At 59.1% G+C, this 26,560-nt stretch overlaps 4 protein-coding genes and 1 long non-coding RNA gene across 9 annotated transcripts in view; 4 read left to right on the top strand and 1 right to left on the bottom strand.

Annotated features, from left to right (window-relative positions):
* The first annotated feature begins 298 nt into the window (after nucleotides 1-298).
* Nucleotides 299-11,475, top strand: Iqcn (IQ motif containing N). Its single transcript, XM_048794837.1, has 2 exons — nucleotides 299-3,873; nucleotides 10,402-11,475. Exons 1-2 carry the CDS (start codon nucleotides 364-366, stop codon nucleotides 11,386-11,388), a joined length of 4,497 nt encoding a protein of 1,498 aa, XP_048650794.1. The 5' UTR covers nucleotides 299-363; the 3' UTR covers nucleotides 11,389-11,475.
* Nucleotides 8,116-26,560, top strand: part of Pde4c (phosphodiesterase 4C) — a 36,304-nt gene continuing 17,859 nt past the window's right edge. For both annotated transcript variants that reach the window (XR_007344258.1, XM_048794827.1), the window contains exon 1: nucleotides 8,116-9,571. Coding sequence is in view for 1 of the 2 variants with exons in the window: in XM_048794827.1 (XP_048650784.1) it covers nucleotides 8,128-9,571 (1,444 nt within the window). In the remaining variant the exon portion in view is untranslated. The remainder of the gene's footprint in view (nucleotides 9,572-26,560) is intronic.
* On the top strand, nucleotides 12,192-16,064 carry LOC107145347 (putative protein TPRXL). Of its 2 annotated transcripts, XM_015489258.2 has the most exons (4): nucleotides 12,192-12,340; nucleotides 14,658-15,089; nucleotides 15,545-15,699; nucleotides 15,806-16,064. In XM_015489258.2, the coding sequence occupies exons 1-4, from the start codon at nucleotides 12,250-12,252 to the stop codon at nucleotides 15,851-15,853; spliced, it is 726 nt and encodes a 241-aa protein (XP_015344744.1). In that variant the 5' UTR covers nucleotides 12,192-12,249; the 3' UTR covers nucleotides 15,854-16,064. The 2 variants fall into 2 exon arrangements, with proteins under 2 accessions (XP_015344744.1, XP_015344746.1); XM_015489260.2 differs by lacking the exon at nucleotides 14,658-15,089 and having other exon boundaries at nucleotides 12,200-12,340.
* Nucleotides 17,057-26,560, top strand: part of LOC125613708 (cAMP-specific 3',5'-cyclic phosphodiesterase 4C-like) — a 21,398-nt gene continuing 11,894 nt past the window's right edge. The window contains exons 1-4 of one of the 3 annotated variants that reach the window (XM_048794833.1): nucleotides 17,057-17,554; nucleotides 18,134-18,246; nucleotides 23,706-23,905; nucleotides 25,766-26,552. In XM_048794833.1, coding sequence (XP_048650790.1) covers nucleotides 18,205-18,246; nucleotides 23,706-23,905; nucleotides 25,766-26,252 — 729 coding nt within the window. In that variant the 5' untranslated portion in view covers nucleotides 17,057-17,554; nucleotides 18,134-18,204 and the 3' untranslated portion in view covers nucleotides 26,253-26,552. Of the gene's footprint in view, nucleotides 17,555-18,133; nucleotides 18,247-23,705; nucleotides 23,906-25,765; nucleotides 26,553-26,560 lie in introns of those variants that run through there. The other 2 variants (XM_048794835.1, XM_048794834.1) reach the window with 2 other exon arrangements.
* Nucleotides 24,041-26,033, bottom strand: LOC125613711. The gene is made up of 3 exons (XR_007344261.1): nucleotides 25,904-26,033; nucleotides 24,565-24,758; nucleotides 24,041-24,180 (listed from the first exon to the last, which is right to left on the bottom strand). It is a non-coding gene; the product is annotated as an uncharacterized LOC125613711 (long non-coding RNA).

The following is a 26,560-nucleotide window of genomic DNA, read 5'->3' as shown; positions in this document are numbered from 1 at the left end:
TCCATCCATCATCCATCTGTCCATCCATCCATCCATCCATCTGTTCATCCATCTGTCCATCCATCCACCCATCTGTTCATTTTTCTGTCTGTCCATCCATCCACCCATTCATCCACCCATCTGTCCATCTTTCTGTCCATCCATCCATCTGTTCACCCATCCATCTGTCCATCTGTCCGTCCATCCATCCATCCACCCACCCATTCACCTGCCCATCTACGCATGCATTAATCTGTCCATCCACACATGTAGCCACTTCCACCCCTCAACCATCCATCTACCCACCCACCCACCCCTGCATCCCCCTGTCTGTCCATCGACCTGTCCTCCCCACAGGCCCATCTGACCTGCTCAGGAACCAAGATGATGCAGCCGGCCGCACAGCTCCAGTTCATGAACCAGTTGTCACCGAGTGGGCAGTGCATCCCCCCGCCCCAGCCCATCCACTGCCTCCCGGACAAGGTGGGGAGAGCGTCTGCGCAGCAGTATGAGGCCCGCAAGTCCAAGGAGCAGCTTCCGCAACAGCCGGCTCAGAGCAAGATGGAGCCTCGCCGCATCCCACGCCTCCGGGCGGTGGTGGAGAGCCAGGCCTTCAAGAACATCCTGGTGGACGAGATGGATATGATGCTGTCCCGGGCAGCCACCCTCATCCAAGCCAACTGGAGGGGCTACCGGCTCCGGCAGAAGCTCATCTCCCAGATGTTGGCGGCCAAGGCCATCCAGGAGGCCTGGCGGCGCTTCAACACGAGGTGCCTTCTCCGCTCGAGCAAGGTCACGGTGAAGAGGGTGAGCAAGGAGGAAGGAGACATCCCTTACCACCCGCCCCAGCAGGTGCGCTTCCAGCCCCCGGAAGACAAGCCCCTTCAGGTGCAGCCTGTCATGATGAGCAAGGAGACCCAGTTCCCGTCCTCCGACAGCCTCGTCACCTGCATCCCCCAGCTGGGTCTGCTGCAGCACCCCGCGGCCCAGGGCATGGCTGGGCCCGGAGTGCAGGCTCCCCACGGCCCCGGAGCCCACGGGGTGGCCTTCCTGCCGCACCAGACCATCGCCATGAGACTTCCGAGTCCGGTGAGTCTAGATCCCAAATGCCAGCCGTGCCTGCTGACGAAGACCGTCAGGAGCTCCTGCCTCATCAGGCACCTAGAGGGGGACACGGTGAAGACCAAGCACGTAACTACCAGAGCCACCAGAGCAGGGGCCCCAGAGCCACCCCCCTCGGGCAGGTATGGCCAGGCAGTTCCTGGAACATTCAAGGCCCAGATCCAGGCCCACGTGGAAGCCGATACCCACAAGACCCCACCCCAGGCCTTCCCAGCGTCCACCCTGAGCAAGACCCCACCCAAGACAAGTCCACTGGTTTCCATAACCAGGACCCAGGCCCAGGTGTCCCCCATTTCCACAGTGACCAAGACGCCACCTCAGACAGGTCCAGGACCCATAATGACAGTCATGAAGACCCTGCCCCAGACAGGCCCATCGCCCACAGTGACCAGGACCCAAGCTCAGATGCGACAGACACCTTCACTAACCAACGCTCCACTGCAGTCGCGGTTAGCAGCCACCATGGCCAAGATCCCCCCCCAGGTATGCCTGTTGGCTTCGGTGATGAGGCCCCCATGCCCGGCACGTCCAGGGGCCACCACAGCCAGGCCGCCGCCACAGACGTGCCCAGTGTCTGCAATGACGAAGCCCACACCCCAGATACGCCTGGTGACCGCCCCCACCAAAAACCAGATGCAAACTTGCCAAGCCGCCACTGTGACCAAGACTCCGTCCCAGGTTTGCCCAGGTGCCTCCATAATGAAGCCTCCGCCCCAGACGCGCCTGGCGGCCATGATAACTAAGACCCCAGCCCAGATCCGCTCAGTGGCAGCTGTCCTCAGGACCCTGTGCCTGGTCCCTCCCGTCGTCGGAAATCTCAGAACGCCACCCCAAACGGCGGCGGGATCCGCCGGAATTCCCAGCACCTGCTCCACCGTGCACCTGAACGCACAAAAGGGCAAGGTCATGGTGAACGTGAGGCAGACAGCCGGCGTCAAGGACTCATCCCACTCGTACCTGGCTGAGGGGAAGGTCCGCAGTGTCCCCCAGCCACACCTCGAAGCTGGGGCTCCCAAGCCTATGGCCAGGGGTCCCTTGGAACCTGAGAAGGTCAGGACCTGCCTCCAGAGGCAGGTGAAAAAAGAAACAGTGTCAAAGACCAACACGACAATGGAAATGACCCAGCCTTTGCCATGGACGAAGGTTGCTGAGGACAGGAACAAGTCCCCGCCACAGGCACAGCAGAGGATAGAGCTCATCAAGGTGCAGTCCCAGGTGTACGTACCTGTGGAAGCAGCTGCGGCCCTGCCCCGGGATCAGATGGCCGCCCCTCTGACCAAGACCTTGGGCCAGGTGCGTCCGTCTCCCAGGCAGGCCAAGGCCCTGCCCCAGGAGCAGCTGACCACACCCCTGACCAAGACCTTGACCCAGTTACATCCAGACACGGAGCAGGCCAAGGCCCTGTCCCAACAAGCACATCTGGCCACATGTCCCCCAACAGCCATGCCCCAGCCACACCTGGCCACGTGCCTGACTAAGACCACATCCCAGGTGCATCTGACTTTTGAGCAGACCAAGGTCCTGTCCCAGGGACATCTGTCCACAACCCTGGCCAAAACCCTGCCCCAGCCCCCGCTGGCCGCACCTCTGATGACGGCGTCTCCACTGCACTCGCCCGCCAAGCAGACCAAGGCTGGGCCCCAAGCACACCTGGCCCCGCAATCACCCAAGACCCCCTCCCAGGTGTACCCACCCTCCAGGCTGACCAAGACCCCGTCGCTGGCTCACCTCGTCACGTGTCTGACCAAGGCCCAGTCCCAGGTGCATCTGAGCTCGGGGGCAGTAAAGATCCAGTCCCAAGCGCAGCTGCCCGTTGGGCTGACCAAGACACAGTCCCAGGCCCAGCTGGTCTCCCAGACCAAGTCCTTCCTCACAGCTCGCCAGTCCACGGACCTCAACAGCAAGACGCAGTCCCAGCCCCTCCTGACCGGATCCAGGGCGTCTGCCCCCTCCTGCCAGCACCTGGGGGCAATGAGCTTCCTGCCCCGACCCAAGTCCGAGGACAGACCTGCCCAGCTCCAGCCCCAAGGCCACGTCCAGAGCAAGACCACGCATGGCCCCTGCCCAGTGGCCTCAGAGGCCCAGGGCATGCTGGTACCTCTGATGACCTCCACCAGACACCCCACGTGCAACATCGAGCCCTGGGGTGACAGCGGAACGGCGCGGGCCCAGCCGCCCGTGGCCAGCCAGGCGGTGCCCTGTCAGGAGGCGGCGGCTTCCCAGATCGCCTCCCTGTGCGCGGAGCTGGCCGCTGTGCTGGGCTCCCAGGAGGACATCCGGGCCCTGCTGGCTAAAGCCCTCTCCCAGGGAGAAGTGCGGGCCGCTCTGAACCAAGCCCTGTCCAAGGATGTCCTGGGCACCACTGTGACCAAGGCGATGCCGCAGGGCATGCTGGGCATGGCCCTGGTGAAGGCGTTGTCCTGGGGTGAACTGGGCATCACCCTCTCCCGGGCGCTGTCTCGGGGCGAACTGCGCTCAGAGCTCACCAAGGTCATGCAGGGCAAGTTGGCCGAAGTGCTCAGCAAGGCCCTGACCGACGAGGAGCGGGCGGCCCTCGGTCAAGCCCTGTGTCAGGGGGAGCTGGGTGCTGTCCTCAGCCAGTCTCTGTCCCAGGCAGCCTTGAGGACTGGAGCCATCCTCCCCAAGGCCTCCTCGAAAGCTGTGGGCAGCGGGATGACTCTGCTGCCCGCCTCGGTGGAGGTGGACTGCCGGGGGAACGCGTCGGCCTCGTGGGGATCCGCCGTGGGTCCTGGGAGTCCGCAGCCCAGCAAGGTCAGGGTCTCCCAGGTTGGAGGCTGGGAGGACTTCACCATGGGCCAGCACGCCGGGCTCCTGGAGGAGATGGGGGACGGGGCCACGTTGGAGGGGTCACCCTGCTCGACACTGTTCCCTGTGGGTATGTCCCTAACCGGTAGGATGGTCCCCAGCATCTACCACTATCCCATGGTCATGGGCCTGGACCTCATACAGCCCTGGGGCAGGGGGCCCGCGGGGGCCTCGTATCTGAGCCCCAGCATCAAAAAGAGAAGCAGGTGGCTGACCCCAGGGGCCAGCCCCGCGACGGGTGTGGAGGGCCCCCACTTGCCTAAGGCGCCCCGCGCTCAGCCACCCCCCAGCCTGTGGCAGTCCTTCATTGTCAACGGCATAGGCCCCAGCACAAGCCAGCCATCCGTGACATGTGACAGTACCCCGAGCTCCCACAAGCCACAAGTGGTCAGCAGGGTGGCCTCTCATTCGTGGGCACTGTCAGGGAAGGGCAGCGGGGCCTTTGGTAGACCTCCGGGCAGCGTGGGAGGCAGGAGGGCGGTCCATTCCCAGCCGTCTTTCCCCGTCTGTCAGGATGCCGCTTGCTGGTGTCAGTTTTCGGGGGTCAGGAGGGTGTCCCCCAAACACTCCCATCACCGCTCAGTGATCAGAGGTCAAAATCAGCTCTGCCAGGCCCCTGAGGGGGCTCTGAGGAGGAGGCCCCAGCCTCCAGGTCACAAGCCGGCCTTCCATGGTCCCAGGCAGGTAGTCACCAACATGACCTCAAGGTCAATGAAGACCACCACGGTGAGCAAGGTGCAGGCAGCCAAGTGCCCGGCAGGTGGCAGTTTGTACCCAGGTCCCCCAGCCCTCATGTTGGGACGTGGCCTTCGACCGAGGGGGGCTCTAACAAGGAATCCTCCCCGTCCCCGGGAGCATGTGGCTAGTCACCAAATGTCCCTTCTCAATGAGTTGGTGTCCAGTTTGCCACAGCACCCAGACAATGTCCTGACTAGAAACTTTACTCCGGGCTCCGTGGGCCCCAGGCAGAAGATCCCAAACCTCTACTGGCGCCCCCCTACTGTCCCCCCGCTCACCCCAGTCCTGAGCCGTGGCCCAGTGTCCAGCCACATGGCCTTGAGTGTCCACTGGGACTCAGAGGAACAGAAGAAGAATAGGTCCTCCCCGGGCCAGAGCTCCCTGGATCTGGTGGAGAGAGTCTCTCAGGAGACTTTCCGACCAGGGCCGAGGAGGAGTCTGTCTCTGGGCACTGTGGTCCCTGTGGAGCACCAGCAGCCATCTCTGGCCACCAAGCTGGCTCTTAACCAGTCTCAGTCTATATCGGCCAGTCAGGGAGCCCCAAACCTAGCCAAGTCAATCCTTTGCCAGCTGCCAGTGGGCGGCGGGTTGACCCGAAGCCTGTCCCAGCCTACAGTGTGCATTAAGGTGCCCTCAAGCAGAGCCCAGCCCCTGGCCACCATTAGACCAGCCTCAAGCCCACCCCAGCCAAGAGCGGGTGGCAGGGTGTTCCTAGTAATACCCAGCACGTCCTCAAGCAGCGAGGTGGCCTCTGGAGGTGTATGTACCTCTGGGACTGGCAGGGAGACCCCTAGAAAAGCCCCCCCATCTATGGCCAGTGAGATAGTCCCAAGGTCTGGCCATTTATCTGAGGCCAGTAGGGTCTCCACAAGCCTGGTCCCTATAGCTAGGACTGATGGGGTGGTTCCAACACAGAGTCACCCCTCTGAGATCAGTGGGGTGACCCCCGGCCCAGCTCAGCCACCTTTGGCCAGTGGGGTGTCCCCAAACTTGGCTCAACCTTCTGTGGCTATTGGAGTTTCCTTAAACTTTGTCCAGCCACCTGTGGACAGTGGGGTGTCCCCCAGCCTAGCCAAGCCATCTATGGCCACAGGACTGCTCCCCAGCCTAGTGCAGTCATCTGTGGCCAGTGGGGCATCCCCAAACCTGGCTCAGCCATCTCTGTGCACTGAAACATCCCCCAGTCTAGCCCAGCCATCCAAGGCCAGTGAAGTATCCCCAAGATTTATCCAGCCTTCTATGGACAACGGGTTGTCCCCAAGCCCAACTCAGCTACCTATGGTCAGCGGGGTGTTCTCAAGTTTTGTTAAAACTTCTCTGACCAGTGGGGTCTCCCCAAGCCCAACCCAGCCACCTATGGACAGTAGGGAATCCCCTGGCCCAGCCCAGCCATCTTTGGCCACTGGGGTGTCCCCTTGCTTAGCTCTCCCATCTATGGCCAGTGGGACATCCCCAAACCTTGCCCAACAATCTATGACTGTTCGGGTGTCCCCAAACCTTCCCCATAAGTCTATGGCCAGTGGGATGACCCCAAGCCCAGCCCAGCCTTCTATAGCTATTGGGATGGCACAACTTCTTGAACAACCTTCTGTGGCCCATGGGATGTCCTCAAATCTTGGCCAGCCTTCTATGGCCAGTGGGATGTCCCCACATCCTGCCCAACCATCTTTGACTAGTGGAGTGTCCCCTGGCCTCCCTCATGCATTGATGTCCAGTGAGGTGTCCCCCCCCCTTGCCCAGCCTTCTATGACCCCAAGCCCACCCCACCAATCTGTGGCCAGTGGAGTGTCTCAAAGCCTAGCTCAACCTTGCATGGCCACTGGGGTGTCCCCAAGACCACCCCACAGATCTACAGCCCAAGGAATGGTTCTGAGAATGTCCCAACCTCCTATGGCCATTGGGATGTCCCTAAGCTTGGCTAATCCTTCTGTTTCCCATGGGGTATCCCCAAGTATTGGCCAGCCTACCATGGTCAGTGGGATGTCCCCAAGCCCACCTCACCTATCTCTGACCAGTGGGATGGCTCCAAGTCTAGATCAACCTGTGGCCAGTGGGGTGTCCCCAAGCCCACCCCAACGATGTACAGCCCGTGGAGTGTCTCCAAGAGCGCCCCAACCTTCTATGGCCAGTGGGCTGTCCCCCACCTTTGTCCAGCCTTCTATGACCAGTGGGGAGCCACCCACCCTTGAGCAGCCTTCTATGACCAGTGCGCTGTCCCCAAGCCTACCTCACCAACCTATGACCAGTGCGCTGTCCCCAAGCCTACCTCACCAACCTATGACCAGTGGGATGTCTCAAAGTCTAGCTCAACCTTCTGTGGCCAGCGGGGTGTCCCCAAGACCATCCTACCAATCCACAGCCTATGGAGTAGCTCCGAGCCTGGCCCAGCCTTTTATAGACAGTGGGGTGTCCCCAAGTCTGGCCCAACTGTGTATGCCTATTGGGATGTCCTCAAGCTTGGTCCATCCTTCTATGACAAATGGGGTGTCCCCCAGCCTAGCTCACCCACTGATGGCTGGTGGCTTATCTCCCATTCTGTCCCACCGACCTATGGCCACTCATGTGGCTCCCAGTCCGGCCCATCTATCCATGGCCAGTGGGGTACCCCCAAGCTTTATCCACCCCTCCGTGGCCAGTGGGCTGCACCCCTACCTGGCTCAGCCACCGGTGGCCAATGAGGTGTCCCCAATCTTTGCTCAGCCTTTCATAGCCCACAGGGTGCCCCCAAGCCTTGCCCAGCACCCTATGCCCTGGGGGGTATCCCAAGGCCTGGCCCAACCCGCTGTGGCCAGTGAGGTGGCCCCAAGCCTAGCCCATCCAGTATTGGCCAGTGGAGGGTATCCCATTCTGTCCCACCAACCGATGGCCAGCGGGGTGGCCCCCAGCCTTATCCAAACACCTCCATCCAGTCCACCTGTCTCCAGGCAAACCTGGGCCGACCACCCCTTTCTGGCTCCCGGGGCATCCCCTCTTCTGGCTCAGGCCTCCATGGCTCATCTGGGGCCCCTGAGCCTGTCCCAGCCCTGCATGGCCACTGGATTGGCCTGTGGTCTCTCCCAGCCATCCGTGATCTATGGGGTGGGCCGGGGTCTCTGTGAGCCAGCCCCAGGGCCCCGGGTGGATCCGACCCTGCAGGCCTCACGAGTGAGTGCAGGTGCCCCCGGCCTGTGCCCTCCGTCCGTCTTCCTCTCCCTCGGCTCGGGCAGGTCCTACTCCTGCGTGCCTGGGAGGCTGGGCCTGGGTCTGCACCAGCCTCCTCTGGATGTCGGGGTGGGCACGTGTGAGGACCCCGCCGTGGCAGATAGGGTGGTCTCAAACCTCCAGGATGCTCAGTTCAGCCAGGTGTCCCTTGGGCTCCACCAGCCGTCCAGTGTGTGGGGGAGGCACCCAACAGCGGTCTCCATGTCCGCTCCCAACCTCTACCAGACGGATATGACCAAGGACGTGACCCAAGGACCCAGTATGTTCCATTCGACTTGGCTCAAGGGCATGTCTGCCTGCTCCTCTGAGGGGCCCGCAGCCGCTGGGATGCTGCTCAGTCTGTCCCAGGGGGCTACCCCCGCTGGCCTGGCCGGGAGCATATTCCAGAAAAACATGGTGCCTTCAATGGGCCCAAGCCAATGTCAGGTGACGGATGGCCTGGTTCCCATGGCGTCCCAGGTCTTGGAGAGAGGGGTCTCTCTGACCCATGGAGAAACTTCCATGGCCACGGGGATGGACCCCAGTCGTCCCCGTGTCGCACTGCCCAGCAGACTGGGTACGAGCCAGGACCCGCTCTCCGTGTTTCATCTGGGCCTCAGAACCTCTCAGGCCACCATCCCACTGCCAATGCCATTAGACCACCAGCCGCCCACCGTGCCCACAGTTGTCCCATCTAGTTACCCATATGCACGTATTGTCCCTGAGGATTCTGTGATGGGGACAGCCAGCGGTAGCCTTGCCTCAAGTTCTGCAGACCGTCGGCTGACCCCAGCCATGGTCCCAAACGCTGTGGCTAATTTTATGGCCTGTAGTCTTTCCCGAGGGTCTGTGATCAGGGGTATGGGTCAGGGCCTTCCCCGGGGGTCCATGGTCACTGGCATGGCCCAGAGTCGTCTTCTAGACCCCACGGCCAGTGGCATGGCCCGCAGTCTCCCCCCGGGGACTGGAGCCTGTAGGGTGGCCCCTCATCAAATGGCGGCATCGGGAGCTAAAGGGAAGAGGCTGGGCCTGGCCATGGGGCCCTTGGCTAGGTTCACTGCTCCGAGCCTGTCCCCGGGTTCGGTGGCCCCTGGGGTAGGCCCAAGTGTCCCTCTTGGTTCTGTGAAAACCGGAGGCCAGGGTCCTCCCCAGGGGTCCATGCTCATCGGACTCACGCCCCGGCCCTACCACGGAGCTGGCGAGGGCCCTGCGGCCCTGCTCCAGGCCGCCCAGGCTGCCCAGGCCGCCGGCCTGGCCCAGGTTCACCCTCAGGCCTCAGGAGCCCAGGGCACAACCAGGGCTCAGCACCGAGTGCCCACAGTTCTGTCAAGAGCCTCACCCTTTATTCAGGACCCTAGGATACTGACACTGGGGACCATAGAGGACCCGACCAAATTGAAACCCAGAGAGTTAGGTGAGGCTCTAGCCCAGGAATCAGGATCCGATAGAGAGTCCAACAAATCCAAGGTCCTGGAGGTGACCCCATGGATGTACCAGAGCCCCATGGACAATTACGTCGAGACTCCTCGAGGGCCCCCACGGGCAGAGGAGACACTTTCCAAAGGCCAGATGTCACTGCTGGGCGAGAGGGCTCCCGGCCAAGCCAGAGGCATGGCTCCCATCCCTTTCCGGGCCAGGCACTCGATGACCAGTAGCTTCTCCGCAAGTCTCCAACCCGACTCGGCCAGCCCCAGGGGTCCCCCCAGCACCTACCTCATCACCACCAGCAGGGCCCGTAGTCTGCAGTTGGGGACCACAGTGGACAAGGCCATGCCACAGCCCCTGACTCCAGTGGTCTCTGACAATTTCTCAGCTCTTCAGCCCGAGTCCATGACTCACATGAGACCTCCAAGCCAGGGGTCACTGACTTCTGATATAGTCTTGATGTCACCCCATCTGACCAGTCCCGTGGCCTCCAGTTTATATGCAGGGTCTGTGGCCAGGACGGAGAGCTCAGGTGTGCTTCAGAGGTCAGGGTCCGGCAACGTGGCCCCACACGTGCAGCCCTATCAATCCTTGGTTAAAAAAGCCGTGCCCGGTCACTCCCAGATGGCACCTGTCCCCAGTACATTCCAGAAACCAGTGTCCGGGAACCTGACCCAGACCAGCCTCAAGTCTCTCCGCCCTAAAAAATACTACCGACTCATTCATGGTAAACTTATTCCCGAGTTGCTAGAAGGTTCTATGACCACGGTGGTGCCCTCCAATCAGGTGCAGCGGCAGGAAACCCAGTCCCCCCTGGCCAGCTGCAGACACTCCCCTTGTGAACTGTGGGTGGGCAGGACACCCACCGTCCAACCCAGTGATACAGCCTATGACCCCAGTGTCACTAGACTGTCCCCCGGGGTTCGGAGGGTGTCTCTGGGCTATACAACTTCACCCAGTGGCCTCTGGAGGCCCCTCCTTGAACAGGACTCCCATGAGTCCATGCATCTTGTCACTAGACAGCACAAGTCATTTCCGACCCCCTCTGTCCACCAGGGCCAGATCTCCCATCATGCCGTGGGTCCTGTAGCTGGCCTTCACAAGCCATCCCTGGTCCCCACTGTACTCCAGGGCCCCGTGGATGCTGGCTTGGCCAGTGGTGTTCCCAGCGTAGCCGTCAGGCCCATGGACCACGCTGTGGCCCCCCAGAGCACGTGGGAGACGGCCAGGGGCCCCGTGCCGTGGGACACCTTGGGCAGCGTGGCGGCGGTGAGCCCCAGACAGCCAGGGGAGCTGATGGTGTCCGTGCAGACCATGGAGAAGATCCTCGTCCGGGCCACGGTGGTGATCCAGGCATTCGCGCGCGGCTACCTGGTCCGCAGTACCATCCGGGTATGGCATCAGTGCGCCACCGTCATCCAAGCGAGTTGGCGTGGCTTCCGCGTGCGACGGAACCTGGCCCGGCTGTACCGAGCCACCACCATCATCCAGGCCGCCTGGCGAGGCTACTGCACCCGCAGGGACTGTGCCCAGCAGATGCTGCTCCCGGCCATGTGGGTGGAGCTGGGCAGCAAGGTCCGGGCGGCCCCCCACCCCCGCTGTTTCCAGGGCAGTGAGGCCAGGCTGGGCTCCGACCACCGCTGCTTCCAGTCCTGCCAGCCTCACATCTGCAGCCTCTGCCAGTCGCTGAGCCCCAGGCTGGGCAACCCGCCCAGCGTGGTGATGCTCGTGGGCTCCAGTCCCCGCACGTGCCACATGTGCGGCCACACCCTGCCCACGCGAGTGGTGCACGGCACGGGCCGCAGCATCTCCAGCCAGGGGGGCCTGCTGTGGGCCTGCAGCTCCCCGAAGGCCTCCCAGGGCCTCTGCAGGTCACCCGGCCAGAACAGAGCGGCCATGGCCATCCAGTCGGCCTGGAGGGGCTTCAAGACCCGCCGCCAGCTCCGCCAGCAGCAGTCGGCAGCCAAGATGGTTCAGTCCAACTGGAGAGGCCACTACACCCGGAGCTGCCTCACCACGGACATGCTCCTGGGGTCGGGAGCCCCGCGGGACTGCTCAAGGGATCCCTTGCGACACAGCACCCATAGCGCCCGGTCCGCGCGCTGGCCCGGCGTCTAGGACCCTGGCTGCGTGCCAGCAGAGGGACATATGGGAAGGACCATGTGGCTCTCTGGGTCTGATGAATAAAGTCCTCCACAGCCTGGGTCCCGGGTCACGTGTTCTGGGTTAATGGGGCGTCTTGGGAATTGGGGGAGGGGATCCGGAACAGCCCAGGGGGAGGGGGCCCCAACGCTTCCAGCCACGTGGGTCTGTCCTGAAGGTCACGGTCTGCCAGGATGGCCTCTCCAGTGCCATCCTATCCTTCCATGGCTAGCACGGTGGCCGCTGGCCGGTCACTTCCGGATGAAAGCCACCCCCTGCATACTTCAGAAACCCAAATCTGGGGACCCGGCCCAGAGCAGCCACCTTGAACACCTCGGCCTCAGGGCACCTGGGTCTGGAAGTACTGGCAGGTTCCAGGTGCACCCCGATTGGGAGGGTGCCAGGCCCACCCACAGAGGGGGACAATGACATTCCCAGCCTCATGGGGCATAGGATGGAGCCACAGAAAAGGGAAGGGGCAGGGGGTGCTCTGTGTGGGCAGCCTGGACAGAGAAGAGTCACGCGGGGTGGAGGGAGCCCCAGAGGGGACGTTAGAGTGGTGGGGGCTGCGGGGGAAGGGGAGCAGAGCGCCAGGGGTGCTGGGGGTTGGAGGGCTTCAGGGTGGCGGTCCAGGCTGGCTCTGGGAGGACTGGGGAGGGAACGGCACCCTGGAGGAGCGGGCGCCACCCCTGAGCCCCGTCTGTGCCTGGTCTCTGCGCAGTACCAGATGCCACCAGCAGGGGCGCGCTCGCGGCGGATAGCGTACCGTGCCGCGCACCTGGCGGCGCACCTGGCCACACACCTGGCAGAGTCTGCTGTGGCCCTCCCCGCTCAGAAATGGCGAGCACCCAGCTGCTGCCGCTTCTGCTCCTGGCTCTGGCGCTGCTACGGAAGCCGCCAGGGAATTCCTCTACTCTTGCCTTTACAGGTGAGGGCAGGTAAGAGGGAGGCTGAGCTTCCAGAAGGCTGGTGGCGGGTGGGGACAGGGCACACTGTCTGGTCTCTGAGCCCCCGCTGAGGTCACACTGCTCTCCCAGTCTCACAGGGATACCTGCCCTTTCCCCAGAAACAGGAGAGAACACCTCCAGTACCTCTGTGTGACAAGCCCCAGGGACACCAGACAACCAGTTTGAAGCTCTGTCTCTCACCCGTTTCTTTGAGCCCCGTCCGTCCCAAAGGGCGATTGGCGAGGACACCCGGGCCATGGGAAGGGCCTGGTATCAGGGGTTCACTTCCTGGTCATTCAGCATCCACAGCTCCCAGGAGAAGTTCTTCTTAGTGTCTGACTTAATTCCCTCCTGCTGCCCTATGAGACAGCTTCCCAGCTTCCCCGGTGGGGAGAAGCGTTCCGTGCATCCCCTCCCCCAGTCATCCTTCCACTCTGCCATGGCTCCCTCTGGGCAGCCTTCAGCCCCAAACTACAATGCCAGAGCAAAGGTCACCTGGGTTGGGGTGTTTACTGCAGGCCGGGGTTTGTTCATCCCAGTTTCGATAGCTCAGGAAGCTGAGGCTCTGTCACAGACACAGATTAGACCCCGCTGACTTGGCGCACGCCGGCCTCCCGTCCTGGCACACCATCTAGCAGCAGCCCTACGTTCTCTTCTGGCCAACTTTCCTGTAGCTCCTGAGCACCTCGTCTGGGCTGAGTGCTCAGTAGGGCTTGCACCTTCCTCCTCTTCCTCTTTCTCGCCCCCTGCTATTCCTCAGTTTACTTTAAAAAACTCGGTTTCTTTAGAGTCCTGGCAAGTCTTGGGGTTCACTAGGGCCCCCGACTCATCTTCATTTCAGTAGAAACCTCTCATAGTCCGGACTCCTTCTCAAATGATGGTGGGAGGCAGCCTGGGGAAGCTGACCTATTATTCCTGGACTCTCTGAAGGTCCTTGTATGATGAGCTGTAATTCCTTACGTTTAAAATGAGGGTGAAGTTGGGGTGTTACTCCAACCTCCTCTAGACTCACTCGTGTTCCCCTGGGGCCTGGGAGGCCGAGGGGGAAGGGGGCTGCAGATCCACCTCCCCCAGCCCCAGGGCCAGGGCTAAGTGTTATTTCCGCATTTCTGCTGCCTTTGGTGACTCAGGGAGAAAGCAGAGATCTGCCCAAGTCAGAGTGAGGTGGGGTGTGGCCAGAGGCCACCGGGAATGAACCTGCACGCACCTGAGGTGCCCAGCTACCTCAAGCTGGGCAGGAAGCCACCGTGGGAGATGTCTGCCCCTCGGCTCCATGCCAGGACAGGGGGGGAACCGGGGTGTGGCTGGAGCCAGGCAGGGCTTTTCAGAAGCGTGACCCACCGAGGGTTCCCAGGGCCCAGGTCTCTATGTTTCCCCGTTAAAGCCCCAAGTTTAGGGCTGGGGTGAGGCTCAGTGGCAGAGCAATTGCCTGGCACGCGTGAGGCCCGGGTTCCATCCCCAGCGCTGCAAAGGACAAACAAGAGACAAAAGCAAGACCTCTCGGGTTTAGGCCAGCCTGTGGCGCAGCCTGCAATCCCCTCAGCTCGGGAGGCTGAGGCAGGAGGATCGCGAGTTCAAAGCCAGCCTCAGTAACCAAGTGAGTCCCTGTCTCTAAATAAAATACAAAATAGGGCCGGGGATGTGACTTGGTGGTCGAGTGCCTCTGAGTTCAATTCCTGGTACCAAAAAAAAAAAAAAAAAAAGCCCTCTGGGTTTAGCCCTGGAGACCCTCCAGATCCCTGAAGCTGAAACCGAGTTCCAGAAAGTCATCCTGTCCCTGCTACTGGGGCTTGAACACAGGCTGGCCTCAGACTTGCAATCCTCCTGCCTCAGTCTCCTGAGTAGCTGGGATTACGGGCACGCACCACCACCGTGACTGACTGGAGTCCCACAAAGTTTCAAGGTGTTGTTCCGCCTGGGTGACAGCCACTCCTCCACCTGGGGGCTTCTAGAGCTCTGAGGCAAGAGGCAGTGACTGGGAAAGCCCCCCCACACACACACACACACCTGGAATTGAACTTGAATCCTGAGAAAGCCCCCAGACCTGGGCTTGAACTTGAATCCTGGGAGGGGGGGGAGCTTGACCTCTCCAGGGAGCCTGCTTCTCTGAACTCTCCTGTGGGGTCCTGGGAGGAGCTGAGCGGGCTCCCTCTCTCTCCTCTCTCTTTTGGGAGCTGGGGGTGGAACCCAGGGCCTTGCACATGCTCAGTACCTGTCCTGCCACGGAGTCCCTGCCCCAGTGCCAGCACCCTTTGATCCTAATCACAGGCTCCCAAACCCGGTCTTCTTTATTCTCAGGTGTTGCTTTTATATTGATCTTGGAAAACAGAGCAACGACAGTGAATCCCAGCTATAGCCCCACGTCCAGTTTAGAGTCCACCCCCACCAGCTCCCTAAGCCAGACAGGGCCAAGCCCCGCCAGCCCCACCAGCCCCTCAAATTCAGAGTCGACCCCCACCGGCTCCCTAAGCCAGACAGAATTAAGCCCCACCAGCCCCTCAAATTCAGAGTCGACCCCCACCAGCTCCCTAAGCCAGACAGGGCCAAGCCCCACCAGCCACGCGAGCCCTAGCTCCTCAAATCCAGAGACAGCTACCCTGTCTGCACCACCAGGGACAGTCACGCACCCCAGCGCTGGGCCCCCCAGTTTAGAGTTCACCTATTCCACTCAACCCAGTTCCACACACTTGAACTTCCACTGGATTTCCACTCCCCCCAGCCCTGGCCAGGGTAAGTATGAAGAAATTGGGGCTCCTGGCGGCAGCGGGTGGTGGGAGGGGGTAAGAGCTAACAGGGGTACCTGGGTGCAGTTCTGGGGTTGACCACAAGGGGGAGGCACAGACCCAGGAGATGGCGGGGAAGGGCCCCCCTCCCCCACCCCATGGACCAAGGTGGTTCTAGGTAATGAAGGGTCCCATATACGGGGACCTGGGGACCCACCGCTCTGCGCAGGAGAGACCGCAATACCCATGTGCAAAAGGGACAGGTGATCAATTCTATATTTGATTGTAAAATAACGAACTAGGGGCTGGGGCGTGGCCCAGCGCTAGAGCACGTGCCCACCTCGCACCAGGCCCTGGGTTCAAACCCAGTGCCACCAAAAACACCAGCTCAGGGCCCTGGTGGGTGTCCCCGACGGGGGAGGGTGGGGCTCAGGGCTGACCCCGGTCTGGTCTCTTCCCCAGGTGACCCTGGCGTCCCCACGTCACACAGAAACCCAGGCGTGGTGGTGGCCGTGTGCTTGTTGGTCTCTGTCCTTCTCATCGGGTCCGTGGTAATGGCCGTGAGGTCCTGTCACCGAGAAGTATCCAGGTTCCATAAGCTGGATGAAGAGTCCATGGTGAGTTGGGGGCTCCGCCTGGCCAGGGGCGGGGAGGGCAGTGGCTTTCCCACACAGGGCGAGCCCTGCCACACAGCCTGATGACCACTGTGTGTTCCGTCTCCAGGGAAGTGAGAGCCAAAGGTCATCCTTTGCCCACCGCACACCAGAGTGACTGTCCTGGGGCCAAGAGAGACCGGGGCTCAGTTGGGGCTGGGACAGCTGAAGAAATAAACCCCCTCCTGTGCTGCGCGGTGGCCAGGATCTGTAGCCACAGCTGCTTGGGTGGCTGAGGCAGGAGGATTGCTTGAGCCCAGGAGTTTGAGGCCAGCTTGAGCAACAGAGTGAGACCCTCATCTAAAAAAATAAACAAAGTCCTTGTGGTTCATCGGAGGCTTCCTGAGTCATAGATTCATGTGACCAACATTACGGGGGTGCTAACGTGTGCCATAGCCTGTGCTGGGGGCATGTCCGTCATAGGGAGAGGGAGAGGCGGACAAGAACCAGGAGATGGCTGGGCACAATGGCTCGGGAGGCTGAGGCAGGAGGATCGCAAGTTGGAGGCCAGTTTTAGCAATTTCATGAGGCCCTAAGCAACTCAGCAAGACCCTGTCTCTAAATAAAATACAAAAAAAGGCTGGGGATGTGGCTCCGTGGTTAAGCAGCCCTGGGTTCAATCCCAGGTACCAACCCACCAACCCACCAACAAATAAATAAATAAATAAGTAAAAGAACCAGAGGGCCTCAGTGATCATCAGATGGCACTGAGGGTCAGAGGGTCACAGGTTGGGGCTGATGCTGCCCCCCACCCAGGGTCTGGTGTATCCAGGTTTGCAGGAAGGGTGGGGAGCTCTGTCTGAGAAGGTGATGTCCAAGCAGAGACCTGAAAGTGGGAAGGAGCCACCTGGGAAAAAGCCAGAAAGGAGGTCCTAGAAAGAAGACACAGCCTATGCAAAGGCCCTGTGGTAGGAAAACTTGGAAGTGTTTGATAAAAATCCAGGAGGTGAGCAGGGTCACAGTGGGTGAGAGAAGTTGTGGGGGTCACTGGGCTGTGGGAGGGAGGATGGGTTTTACCCCAAAGGTGGGAGTCCATGAGGGCGTTTTCAGCCTGCAAACATCAGAATGCAGTTGATCAAAACCTTGGAAAGATGATCAGCTCCGGGGACAGGCTGGGGCAGGGGCGGGTGGGGGGAAACTTCCCAGGAGGCAGAACGGCCTGAGCAAAGGTCAGGGGGCAGGAAAGTGCCCGAGACCCTCAGAGAGCAAGAAGTCCAGGCTCCCTGCCCGCCTCCTTCCCTGAATCACCTCGGTCCTGCTTCTCAGAGCCCCAGGTGAGGTCCCCTTTGCTCCCTCCATGATACAGGGAAACACCGAGTCCACAGAGGGGCAAGCCTCTGGCTGGGGACCTTTCTGCTGCCCGAACCACTTCCAGGGCCCCCTGGCCTCTCCAGCCCCAGGAGGACACTGAGGTCTTGGCCACGTGCTTTGGGCTGGGACATGTCCCCACACTGTCTGCCTGACGACCTGGCTGTGCTGTGAGGCTGAGGTCAAGTTCAGGGCGCACATGGAGGGCAGAGGCCCCTGGAGCCGGTCACGCTCCGATGCTGTTGGGGGCGGGGCTGGCAGGCGGGGGNNGAGGGGGGGGAGGGGTGAATCATTAACCTGGAAGTGGGGGCGGTGACACCCTCCCGTCAGTCTCAGAGCCCCCACCCCAGCCAGACCCCGTCAGGGGCCCCGGTTCTGGCTGTGGCTGGTCTCAGTGAGAGCTGCTGATCGGCCTGGTGTGGCCGGCCAAGAGTGGACAGGTGTCTGGGGACCCCAGGGAACCCAGTGGCATCTCCAGTTTCCTGAGGCCACATCTCCTGGGCACCAGCTGGTAAGATTCCTGTCCTGCCCTGGGGGGCACCTCTCCCTGCCTCCTCTCCCGCCCCCTTCCCTGGGTCTCTCCCTGTCACTGTCACCTGCAAACACACAACCTGCTGAACAGGACCCTGCCCACCCCCTGCCTTCCCTCCTCCCCTCCTCCTCTCTGGCTCCGTCCTCTGCCCTCTGCCCTCCCCCCTGGGTCACGCACCTGTCACTCTGGGTTGTTGGCAGCCAGGTGCTCACACAGTTGAGGGGCTGTGGGGTGTGGGGACCCTTCTTGGGCAGGCCCCGTCCTCCCCTCCCAGCCCCCTGGGAAGTCACAGGTCTTGATTGGTGGCCGGGACGAGCACCAGGCCTGTTGGGGACACACAGAGCAAGTGCCTCTGCATCTGCAGGGGTCCCAGTGGTGGGCGGGGCCTCCCGAGTCCCCCGAAACCCCAGGAGCTGGAGGTGTCCCTACGGGGCCTGGAGGGGGGAGACCCCTCCAGCGCCTGTCAGGCTGCTGGGGAGGAGCATGGGGGGGCTGTGTCCCTGGACAGAGTCCCCACACTGGTGACGCGGTGTGACTCAAGCTACCTTGATTGTCCAGGGCGCCCAGGGGCAGCGGTAGGGGCCGAGTGCCACCGGGAGGAGCGGCCGCGGGGCAGGCGGAGCCGCAGCATGAGGCGCAGCAGGACGTCCCTGTCCTTCCTGATGACCGAGGTGAGCTGTGGGGCGGGCGGTGGCTGGGGCCTGGAGCCCAGGTCATGGGGAGGAGCTGAGGCCAGAGGGGCCTCAGGGAGCCCAGGACCACCCAGGAGCTGGACTGCCTTGGGAACAGGGACCCCAGGCTGGGGGCAGGGAAAGGCAGGCTGCTCTCCCGTCCCCCAGGCAGGGGCGAGGCCACACCTCCGTAGCAGGACCAGTGACCATTCTGGGGAACCGAGGCGGGAGAAAAGACCAGCAAGCAGGTGGGCGCGGGGGCCAGGTCCGCCCAGGAGGCCGCCAGCAGGCCTGGAGGACAGGAGTGTCAAGAACAGGCTGGATCCACGTGGAAAGAGGGACTCAGGGACATGCCAACCCAGGGTCCCCCCCAGCCGTCTGCAGAAAGCAGAGGGAACAGGGGGAGAACAGGGGACCCCGGTTACAGATTAGGTGTGACCCCACACTGAGCTCCTGGGACCGAGCTGGGACCCTCAGTGCTACCACTGGGACTGGTCTCATCTCCCCTCCCAGGACGTCCTCTCTAAAGTGGGAACTTCCTAGGGCTCCCCAAACACCCGGTTCCTGGCACGGAACGTTCCCACACGCAGAGCACCTGTGGTGTGCCGGGTCTGGGCTGGCCGTGAGCCTGCTTCGGGCCCATCAGGGGGAGAGATGGATATTAAACCAGGAAAGGGGATAAATTTGGGGGTGGGTGAGCATGCATCAGGCCCCCTGGCTGGGCAAGAAGGGCTTCTTGGAGGAGGTGATATGTGAGCTGAAGAATGGATGTAAACCAGCAGCCACCAGGGAGAGGTGGGAGAAAGAGATCCCTGGCAGAGGGCCCAGCACGTGCAAAGGCCCTGAGGCAGGCTTAAGGAGATTGAAGGGGCTGGTGCAGCTGAAGCAGCGTGACCTAGGGATATGGTGGGGGTGAGAGCTGGCAGTGGGAAGGTCCCCAGACACCCTAAGTCTTGGGGGCTGACCTGAGGGGTATGGATTTTGTTCTAGGGGTGGCTTAGGGACAGATAAAGGTAATCCCAGCTACTCAGAAGGCAAGGCAGGAGGATCACCAGTTTGAGGCCAGTCCAGGTAATTTAGTGAGACCCTGTCTCAAAAATAAAAAGGTCTGGGATATAGCTCAGTGGTAGGTGCCCCTGGTTCAACCCCCAGTAACCACAAAAAAAAAAAAAGGAGAGAAAGAAAGNAGAAAGAAAGAAAGAAAGAAAGAAAGAAAGAAAGAAAGAAAGAAAGAAAGAAAGAAAGAAAGAAAGAAAGAAAGAAAGAAAGAAAGAAAGAAAGAAAGAAAGAAAGAAAGAAAGAAAGAAAGAAAGAAAGAAAGAAAGAAAGAAAGAAAGAAAGAAAGAAAGAAAGAAAGAAAGAAAGAAAGAAAGAAAGAAAGAAAGAAAGAAAGAAAGAAAGAAAGAAAGAAAGAAAGAAAGAAAGAAAGAAAGAAAGAAAGAAAGAAAGAAAGAAAGAAAGAAAGAAAGAAAGAAAGAAAGAAAGAAAGAAAGAAAGAAAGAAAGAAAGAAAGAAAGAAAGAAAGAAAGAAAGAAAGAAAGAAAGAAAGAAAGAAAGAAAGAAAGAAAGAAAGAAAGAAAGAAAGAAAGAAAGAAAGAAAGAAAGAAAGAAAGAAAGAAAGAAAGAAAGAAAGAAAGAAAGAAAGAAAGAAAGAAAGAAAGAAAGAAAGAAAGAAAGAAAGAAAGAAAGAAAGAAAGAAAGAAAGAAAGAAAGAAAGAAAGAAAGAAAGAAAGAAAGAAAGAAAGAAAGAAAGAAAGAAAGAAAGAAAGAAAGAAAGAAAGAAAGAAAGAAAGAAAGAAAGAAAGAAAGAAAGAAAGAAAGAAAGAAAGAAAGAAAGAAAGAAAGAAAGAAAGAAAGAAAGAAAGAAAGAAAGAAAGAAAGAAAGAAAGAAAGAAAGAAAGAAAGAAAGAAAGAAAGAAAGAAAGAAAGAAAGAAAGAAAGAAAGAAAGAAAGAAAGAAAGAAAGAAAGAAAGAAAGAAAGAAAGAAAGAAAGAAAGAAAGAAAGAAAGAAAGAAAGAAAGAAAGAAAGAAAGAAAGAAAGAAAGAAAGAAAGAAAGAAAGAAAGAAAGAAAGAAAGAAAGAAAGAAAGAAAGAAAGAAAGAAAGAAAGAAAGAAAGAAAGAAAGAAAGAAAGAAAGAAAGAAAGAAAGAAAGAAAGAAAGAAAGAAAGAAAGAAAGAAAGAAAGAAAGAAAGAAAGAAAGAAAGAAAGAAAGAAAGAAAGAAAGAAAGAAAGAAAGAAAGAAAGAAAGAAAGAAAGAAAGAAAGAAAGAAAGAAAGAAAGAAAGAAAGAAAGAAAGAAAGAAAGAAAGAAAGAAAGAAAGAAAGAAAGAAAGAAAGAAAGAAAGAAAGAAAGAAAGAAAGAAAGAAAGAAAGAAAGAAAGAAAGAAAGAAAGAAAGAAAGAAAGAAAGAAAGAAAACAAAAAAAAAAAAAAAAAAAAAAGAGAGAAAGAAAGAAAGAAAGAAAGAAAGAAAGAAAGAAAGAAAGAAAGAAAGAAAGAAAGAAAAGAACCTCCTCCTGACCCGTTAACAGACGCAGTTGATTTCTTCCCGGGGACCTGCTTGTCTGCCTCCCCCAGCACGAGCCAGATTTAATAGTAACCCCAGACTCAAACACCCAGCTGCTGCTACAGGCTCCCCCTACAAGTCACATGACCCTCAAACTAAATTGGAGCAACCCCGGGGCTCAGTGTCTCCCTCCTCCACCACCCTAACCCCGCCAGGGAAAGATGCCCCCACCCAGGGGCCTGTGACACTGGGAAATGACTTGTCAATCATAATCCCCTTTAGCTACCCTTGAACCCCCCTCCTGGGCACCCCAGGGCCACGGTCTGTCTCTCTCAGCCTCCGACACATGCCCCGGGGCTGGGGAGCAGCGCTTCACCAGAGCACCTGGCTTCCAGCCCCAGCACCGAAAAACCCCCCAATCCATGCATGAGCCTTACTTTGGTCCACGCACCCCGCAGACACTGTCCCAGCCTTTGCCCAACCCTGATGGTCCCCGCCCCCGAAGCAGGTTACATCCCCCGAGAGCTCACTGTCTCAGAATCCAACACCAGCTCCTTGCCCGCCGAGGCCTGCATGGCCAGATCCTGCCCGTGGCCACCTCCTGCCTTCGAAGCAGCCTCCTCTCTGTTCCGGAACCACCAACTTGCTCTCCGCAGGGCCTTTGCACATGCTGTTCCTTCGGCCAGGCCTGCTGCTCCCCTAGCTCTTTCCTGGCCAGTTCCTTCTCTTCCAGGTCTCAGTTCAAAGGGACCTCCTCAGAAAGGTCCCTAACAGCTGGGCACAGTGGCACAGGCCCGTAATCCCAGCCACTCAGGAGCCTGAGGCAAGAGGATCACGAATTCAAAGTCAGCCAGGGCAACTTAGCAAGACCCCGTCTCAAAGTAAAAAATAAAAAGAGCGGGGGATGTGGCTCATGGTCCAGTGCCTCTGAGGTCAACCTGGGACAAAGTCTCCAACAGCCCCTGGGAACATGTCACCTGCCCAATCTCCCCAGGCCCTTCCACAATTTTTCCTCTCTCTAGAACTCCCCGAGCTCTCTTTTCAGTTGTTGAATAACTGAGCAAATGTGGGGGGGCCTCTCCCACCTGGAATTGTCCCCCCAAGTAGAAAATGGTCAGGTGCCATCTTAGCTGGCCTCTGCTCTGGGGGACTCTGTCCCCACGCACGGCCTCTGCTTCTCCTGACACACCTCCTGACCCCCAGGGGAGGCCTCAGCTGAGGAGTTGGATTCCGCGTGAGAATTCAGGCGCCCTGGGAGAGGGTGGGGACACTTATGCTCAAATGGGGACGACTGTCAAGTGTTCTGGGTCCTAGAAGGACTGGATCTTGCAAAGAGTTAAGTGACCCTCAGCCCCAAGCTATGGGACCCCCCCCTCCAATGCCATAGGTCATTTCCTGTCTGAGTTTTAGCCTCTGCGCCAGGACATGGCAGTAAGAAGACCTGCAGGCGCAGGCTGGGCGCACAGCGGAGAACCCACCAATGTCCCTCCTCCACCTCCTCCTCCCGCCTTCCCTGGCTCCAGCTTGGGACCTCCAAGCATGGTGGGGACCTCAGTTTCCCCCTCTGAATGTTCAGTCTGAGAGTGGAGATGGACGCATTGTGGGACTCAGGAGCAGGGCAGTGACAGGTTGGGCCACCGGTCAAATTGTCTCCTCTGGTCCCCACCGCACCCCATCTTCAGGCCACGAATTCCAGTTTTATGCACCACCCTGCGGTCAGCACCGTGGACAGATCCCCATGTTGCCTGCTGAGGGTGACCCCATCACTACCAGCCACCCTAAGGGATCCATCCTCCAGGCGCGGTGGCACACACCTGTCATCCCAGCAGCTCAGGAGGCTGAGGCAGGAGGATCTCAAGTTCAAAGCCAGCCTCCGCGAAACAAGGTGCTAAGCCACTCAGTGAGACCCTGTCTCTAAATAAAATATCTTAATACGGCTGGGGGTGGTCAGTGGTTAAGCCCTCTGGGTTCAATTTCTGGTACAGAAACAGACAAACAAAAAACCAAAAGCAAAAACTGATTCTTCCTTCCTCCTGGGCTCAAGTGACCCTCCGGCCTCAGCCTCCTGAGTCGCTGGAACTACAGGCCTGGCTGGGCCACCGTGCCCCGCTTGTTAGTTTTCATTTCCATTTTATAGATGGGGACATTGAGGCCACCCTTAGACCATGTGGCGTGGACTGAACGCAGGCCCATCATGCTGGGGGGCTCGCCCCCAACTTGTCCCTTCAACCTGATTCTGTGAGCTTTTACAAAGTGCACATGTTTCTTAAACTCTCCAATTCAGTCCTTTGAGAAATGAGGCGCTGAAGCTCAGAACCCAGAATTGCCCCAGTTTACCAGCGCAAGCTTGAGCTACTTCATCTCTGAGCCCCAGTACCCTCATTTTTAAGAGGAATTATTTAAAAAAATACTGGGGATTGAACCTAGGGGCGTTTTTAACCACGGAGCCATATCCCCAGCCCTTTTTATTTTTTTATTTTGAGACAAGGTCTCACTTAGGGCCTCAAAAACGCTGAGGCTGGCTTTGAACTTGCAATCCTCGCGCCTCAGCCTCCCAAGCCACTGGGACTACAAGCGTGTGCCACCGAGCCTGGCTTATTTCTGCAAATCTTAGTGGGGGTCAGGAACTATTGCATTCCCCCAAGGCTGGGCTGGGTGTGCAGCTCAGTGGTAGAGTTCTTGCTTAGCACATGCAAACCCCTGTGTTCCCTCCCTAGCACCCCAAAACAAACAAGCATCCCCACGGTTGAGATCCACATCTCCATTCCACAGATGCAGAAACTGAAGCTCAGAGAGGCAAATTCACTCAGGGTAGAAGTAGAACTGAAATAGAGTTCTCTGGACCAGTTCAGGTACCAGGGTGAGGGCACGGCAGAGCCCCTCTGTCCCCTAGGTCCTAGTGAGAACCCCTGTCCAGGAACTTGCTCATATATTGTCGGTGTCTGTCTCCCCAGCGGGTCCGGGAGTCAGCAGACTTTGGCTTGGCCCCCATGGGCCCCTGTGGAGTCATTCGGAGATGTTTCTCAGGGACGCCATTGCTGCCACCACTGTCAAGCCGCCTCGGGTCCCCTGGAGAGGTCGAGTCCAGTGCCTGCGTGGTGTTCACCATTGACGCTCAAGGGGTGGACAAAATCCATGGTTTGTCCCCAGGCAGGTGAGAAGGAAGAGGGGGGCCAAGAGGGTCCGTCCCAGGAAAGGGAGAGCACATAGTGGGACTTCTCTTTACCGTATTCAAAAAGCAGTTACAAAGTAAGCACCTACTATGTGCCAGGCTCTATACTGGGCACACAGAGGCGCTCACAGGCTGGTGCGAGAACAGAGTCCTACTCGGTGTAGACAGTGCAGGGTGATCTCTGCTCAGATCCACGGAGGCCTCTGACCCGGCAGCTTTGGGAGGACGCATTGGTAGGACCAGCATCTGAGCTTAGCCTGAAGCATAAAAGAGGTCAACCAGGGAAGAGTGAGCCAAGCCAGAGGAACAGAATGTGCAAAGCCTCAGACTCAAGAAAATCAGGTGGTGAGAAGCTGAAAACAGACCAACATGGCAGGAGAGTGGGCAGGGAGCTCAGGGAGGGGGCCGAGGATGGCCACTCAGGACCTCACAGGGCACACGGGGAGCCACGGGTGTCCTGTAGGACAGGGAATTGGTCATAGTGGAATTTTTTAAATTCCCTGTGGCTGCCACGGGAGAGAACTGACTGTCAGAGCCAGGGGGGAAGCAGGAAGCAGGAAGAGACCCAGGAGGAGGCTTGGGTAAGGTCCTGGCAGGAGCCCTGGGCCAGGGGCAAGTGGGCTGGCCTGGCGGATATTTACCAGATTCACTGGCGGACACTAGCAGAGATGGGGCCAGGGACTGGTGTGCGTGACTCTGGTCCTTGGTGTGTGATTTCGCTTTGAATCCGAGATGCCATCCTCATTTCCATCGTCCACAATCAAAAAGAGGCTTTGTGAGTAGAAGTGACAGAGCCAGTCAGTGGCATGGGGACACAGGTGGCTCACTGTCAGCTCTGGGAGACAGAAGACAGAGAGTCAACCAAGGAAAGAACAGAGAGGGTGTCCCTCATTATGCATCTCACAGCAAGATGGGGGGCGGGTCCTGGGGCCTGAGCTCAATTTTTCTAAGTCCCTTGTCCAGACACATTCCATTTCTCCCACCTGGAGACATGGGAGGAGGGAGACAGCCTCCATGGGGCATATCTCTCTCTCTCTCTCTGTCTCTCTCTCATACTGGGTATTGAACCCAGGGGCACTTTACCACTGAGCCACTTCCCTAGCCTTTTTTAGCTCTTATTTAGAGACAGAGTCTCGCTGAGTTGCTAAGGCTGGCCTCAAACTTGCTATCCTCCTGCCTCAGCCTCCCGAGTCACTGGGATTACAGGTGTGTGCCACAGCACCTGACTGGAAATATCCCCCTCAAAAGCTTCTGAGCCTCTGGAAATGTTGAGGCTCATCCTGTCCCCCAAATCACTAGCAGCTCCCAGTGCCTTCCTGCCCTAAGGGAGCCCACAGGGAACCTCCCCAGGCTTTGAGAACAGGACTACAGAGTCCCACCTCCTTCCTCCCGCACCACGGCCCAGCCCTGCTCTTGTGCAAATCTACTCTGGTTAACCATGATGGAAATGTTCTCCTTCCTCCCTGCCACTTCCCGGGAATTACCCCTGAGACTCAGCTGCCTGGTGGGTGGACACTTGAGTTTCTAGAACTGTGCGGGAGGGGCAGGCTGCGATCTGGGGGCAGGAATCATAGCTGCCGGGTGGGCCCTGGGGTGGCGACTCGCGGCCAATGGGATCCCGCTGATTCCTCTGAGGGTCTGAGGGCTACAAAAGCCTGGGGGTCTCAGAGTGCTCCTGCTGCCTGCCTGGGCCCCCGCGGGAAGGTGGGTCTCCTGCTTGCTCTCGGGTCCTAGCTCCTAGGGGCCCTGGAGTAAGGGGTCTCAGAGGCATCCCCAGGGTGGGTGTGGAGAGAACCCACTCCCTTCTCTGCCATCCCCGCGGGTGGCTCCTTGAATTCCCAGACAGAGGCAGCTTCCGCGGGTCCACTCCAGGCACCGAAGAGCCCTGCCACAGCCCTCCCGACTTCCCTGTCCCCTGGGATCCCTGCCCTGCGTGGGCGCGGGCTTAAGGCTCCGCAGCAGCCGGGCGCCTCAGCCTACCTCGCTGAGCTTGTCACGAAGACCGCCATCTGGACGTCCCCCGCGGGCCAGACCCTTGACTGCTTCTACTTGGCGTTGCCGCTGTCGCCCGGGAGGGTTGAGGACCCGCCAAGCTCAGCTCCTATCCTGGGGTGCTCGGAATCCTGTCTTGGGGCCCTGGGTTGGGCACCGGGGGTCCTGGGCAGCTCCTCGCTGCCTCATCCGCCCGGAGCCCTGGGGAAGGGACAGCGCGTTGGCGCTGGGGGTGTCCGGAGCCCCTGCCTCCCGGCCTCCATTCCACGTCCTCCAGGAGGACGATTTCCGTCCCCTCCACTCTAAGTCCTGTCTCGGCTCTTCCATCCAACCTTAGAGGGGACACAGACCGATTTTGGCGCCCGAGGTCCCCCAGCCCCCATCGCCAACCCCCTCACCCTGCGGTCTTCTCGCCCTGTCCCTTTCAGTAGGGTCTGGACACCGGCAGCTTCTCCGCGCTGACCCACCCCACCTTGAGCCCCTGCCTCCACCCTCTCCTGCCTCAGCACCCCCGGCGCGGACAGCTCCTCGCTGTCGCCTCCACCCCTGGCCCTGGCGGGCCCACGGCGCGGACCTCCTGGGCCGCCTGCTCGCGGGGACAGCTCCCGCGCCTGCCCTCCTCGCGTCCCTCCCGGGCGCATGGCA

Source organism: Marmota marmota, unplaced genomic scaffold (genome assembly GCF_001458135.2).
Source record: "Marmota marmota marmota unplaced genomic scaffold, marMar, whole genome shotgun sequence".
NCBI lineage: Eukaryota > Metazoa > Chordata > Mammalia > Rodentia > Sciuridae > Marmota > Marmota marmota.
This window is presented reverse-complemented; position numbering and strand designations above follow the sequence as displayed.

Excerpts from the sequence above, each read along its gene's own strand:
- Iqcn (XM_048794837.1), top strand. The coding sequence starts at position 364 with ATGATGCAGCCGGCCGCACAGCTCCAGTTCATGAACCAGTTGTCACCG. Across the intron at positions 3,874-10,401 it reads GGAGTCCGCAGCCCAGCAAG|GGCCCCGTGGATGCTGGCTT; the intron begins GTCAGGGTCTCC and ends ACTGTACTCCAG.
- LOC107145347 (XM_015489258.2), top strand. The coding sequence starts at position 12,250 with ATGGCGAGCACCCAGCTGCTGCCGCTTCTGCTCCTGGCTCTGGCGCTG. Across the intron at positions 12,341-14,657 it reads CTCTACTCTTGCCTTTACAG|GTGTTGCTTTTATATTGATC; the intron begins GTGAGGGCAGGT and ends CTTTATTCTCAG. Across the intron at positions 15,090-15,544 it reads TCCCCCCAGCCCTGGCCAGG|GTGACCCTGGCGTCCCCACG; the intron begins GTAAGTATGAAG and ends TCTCTTCCCCAG.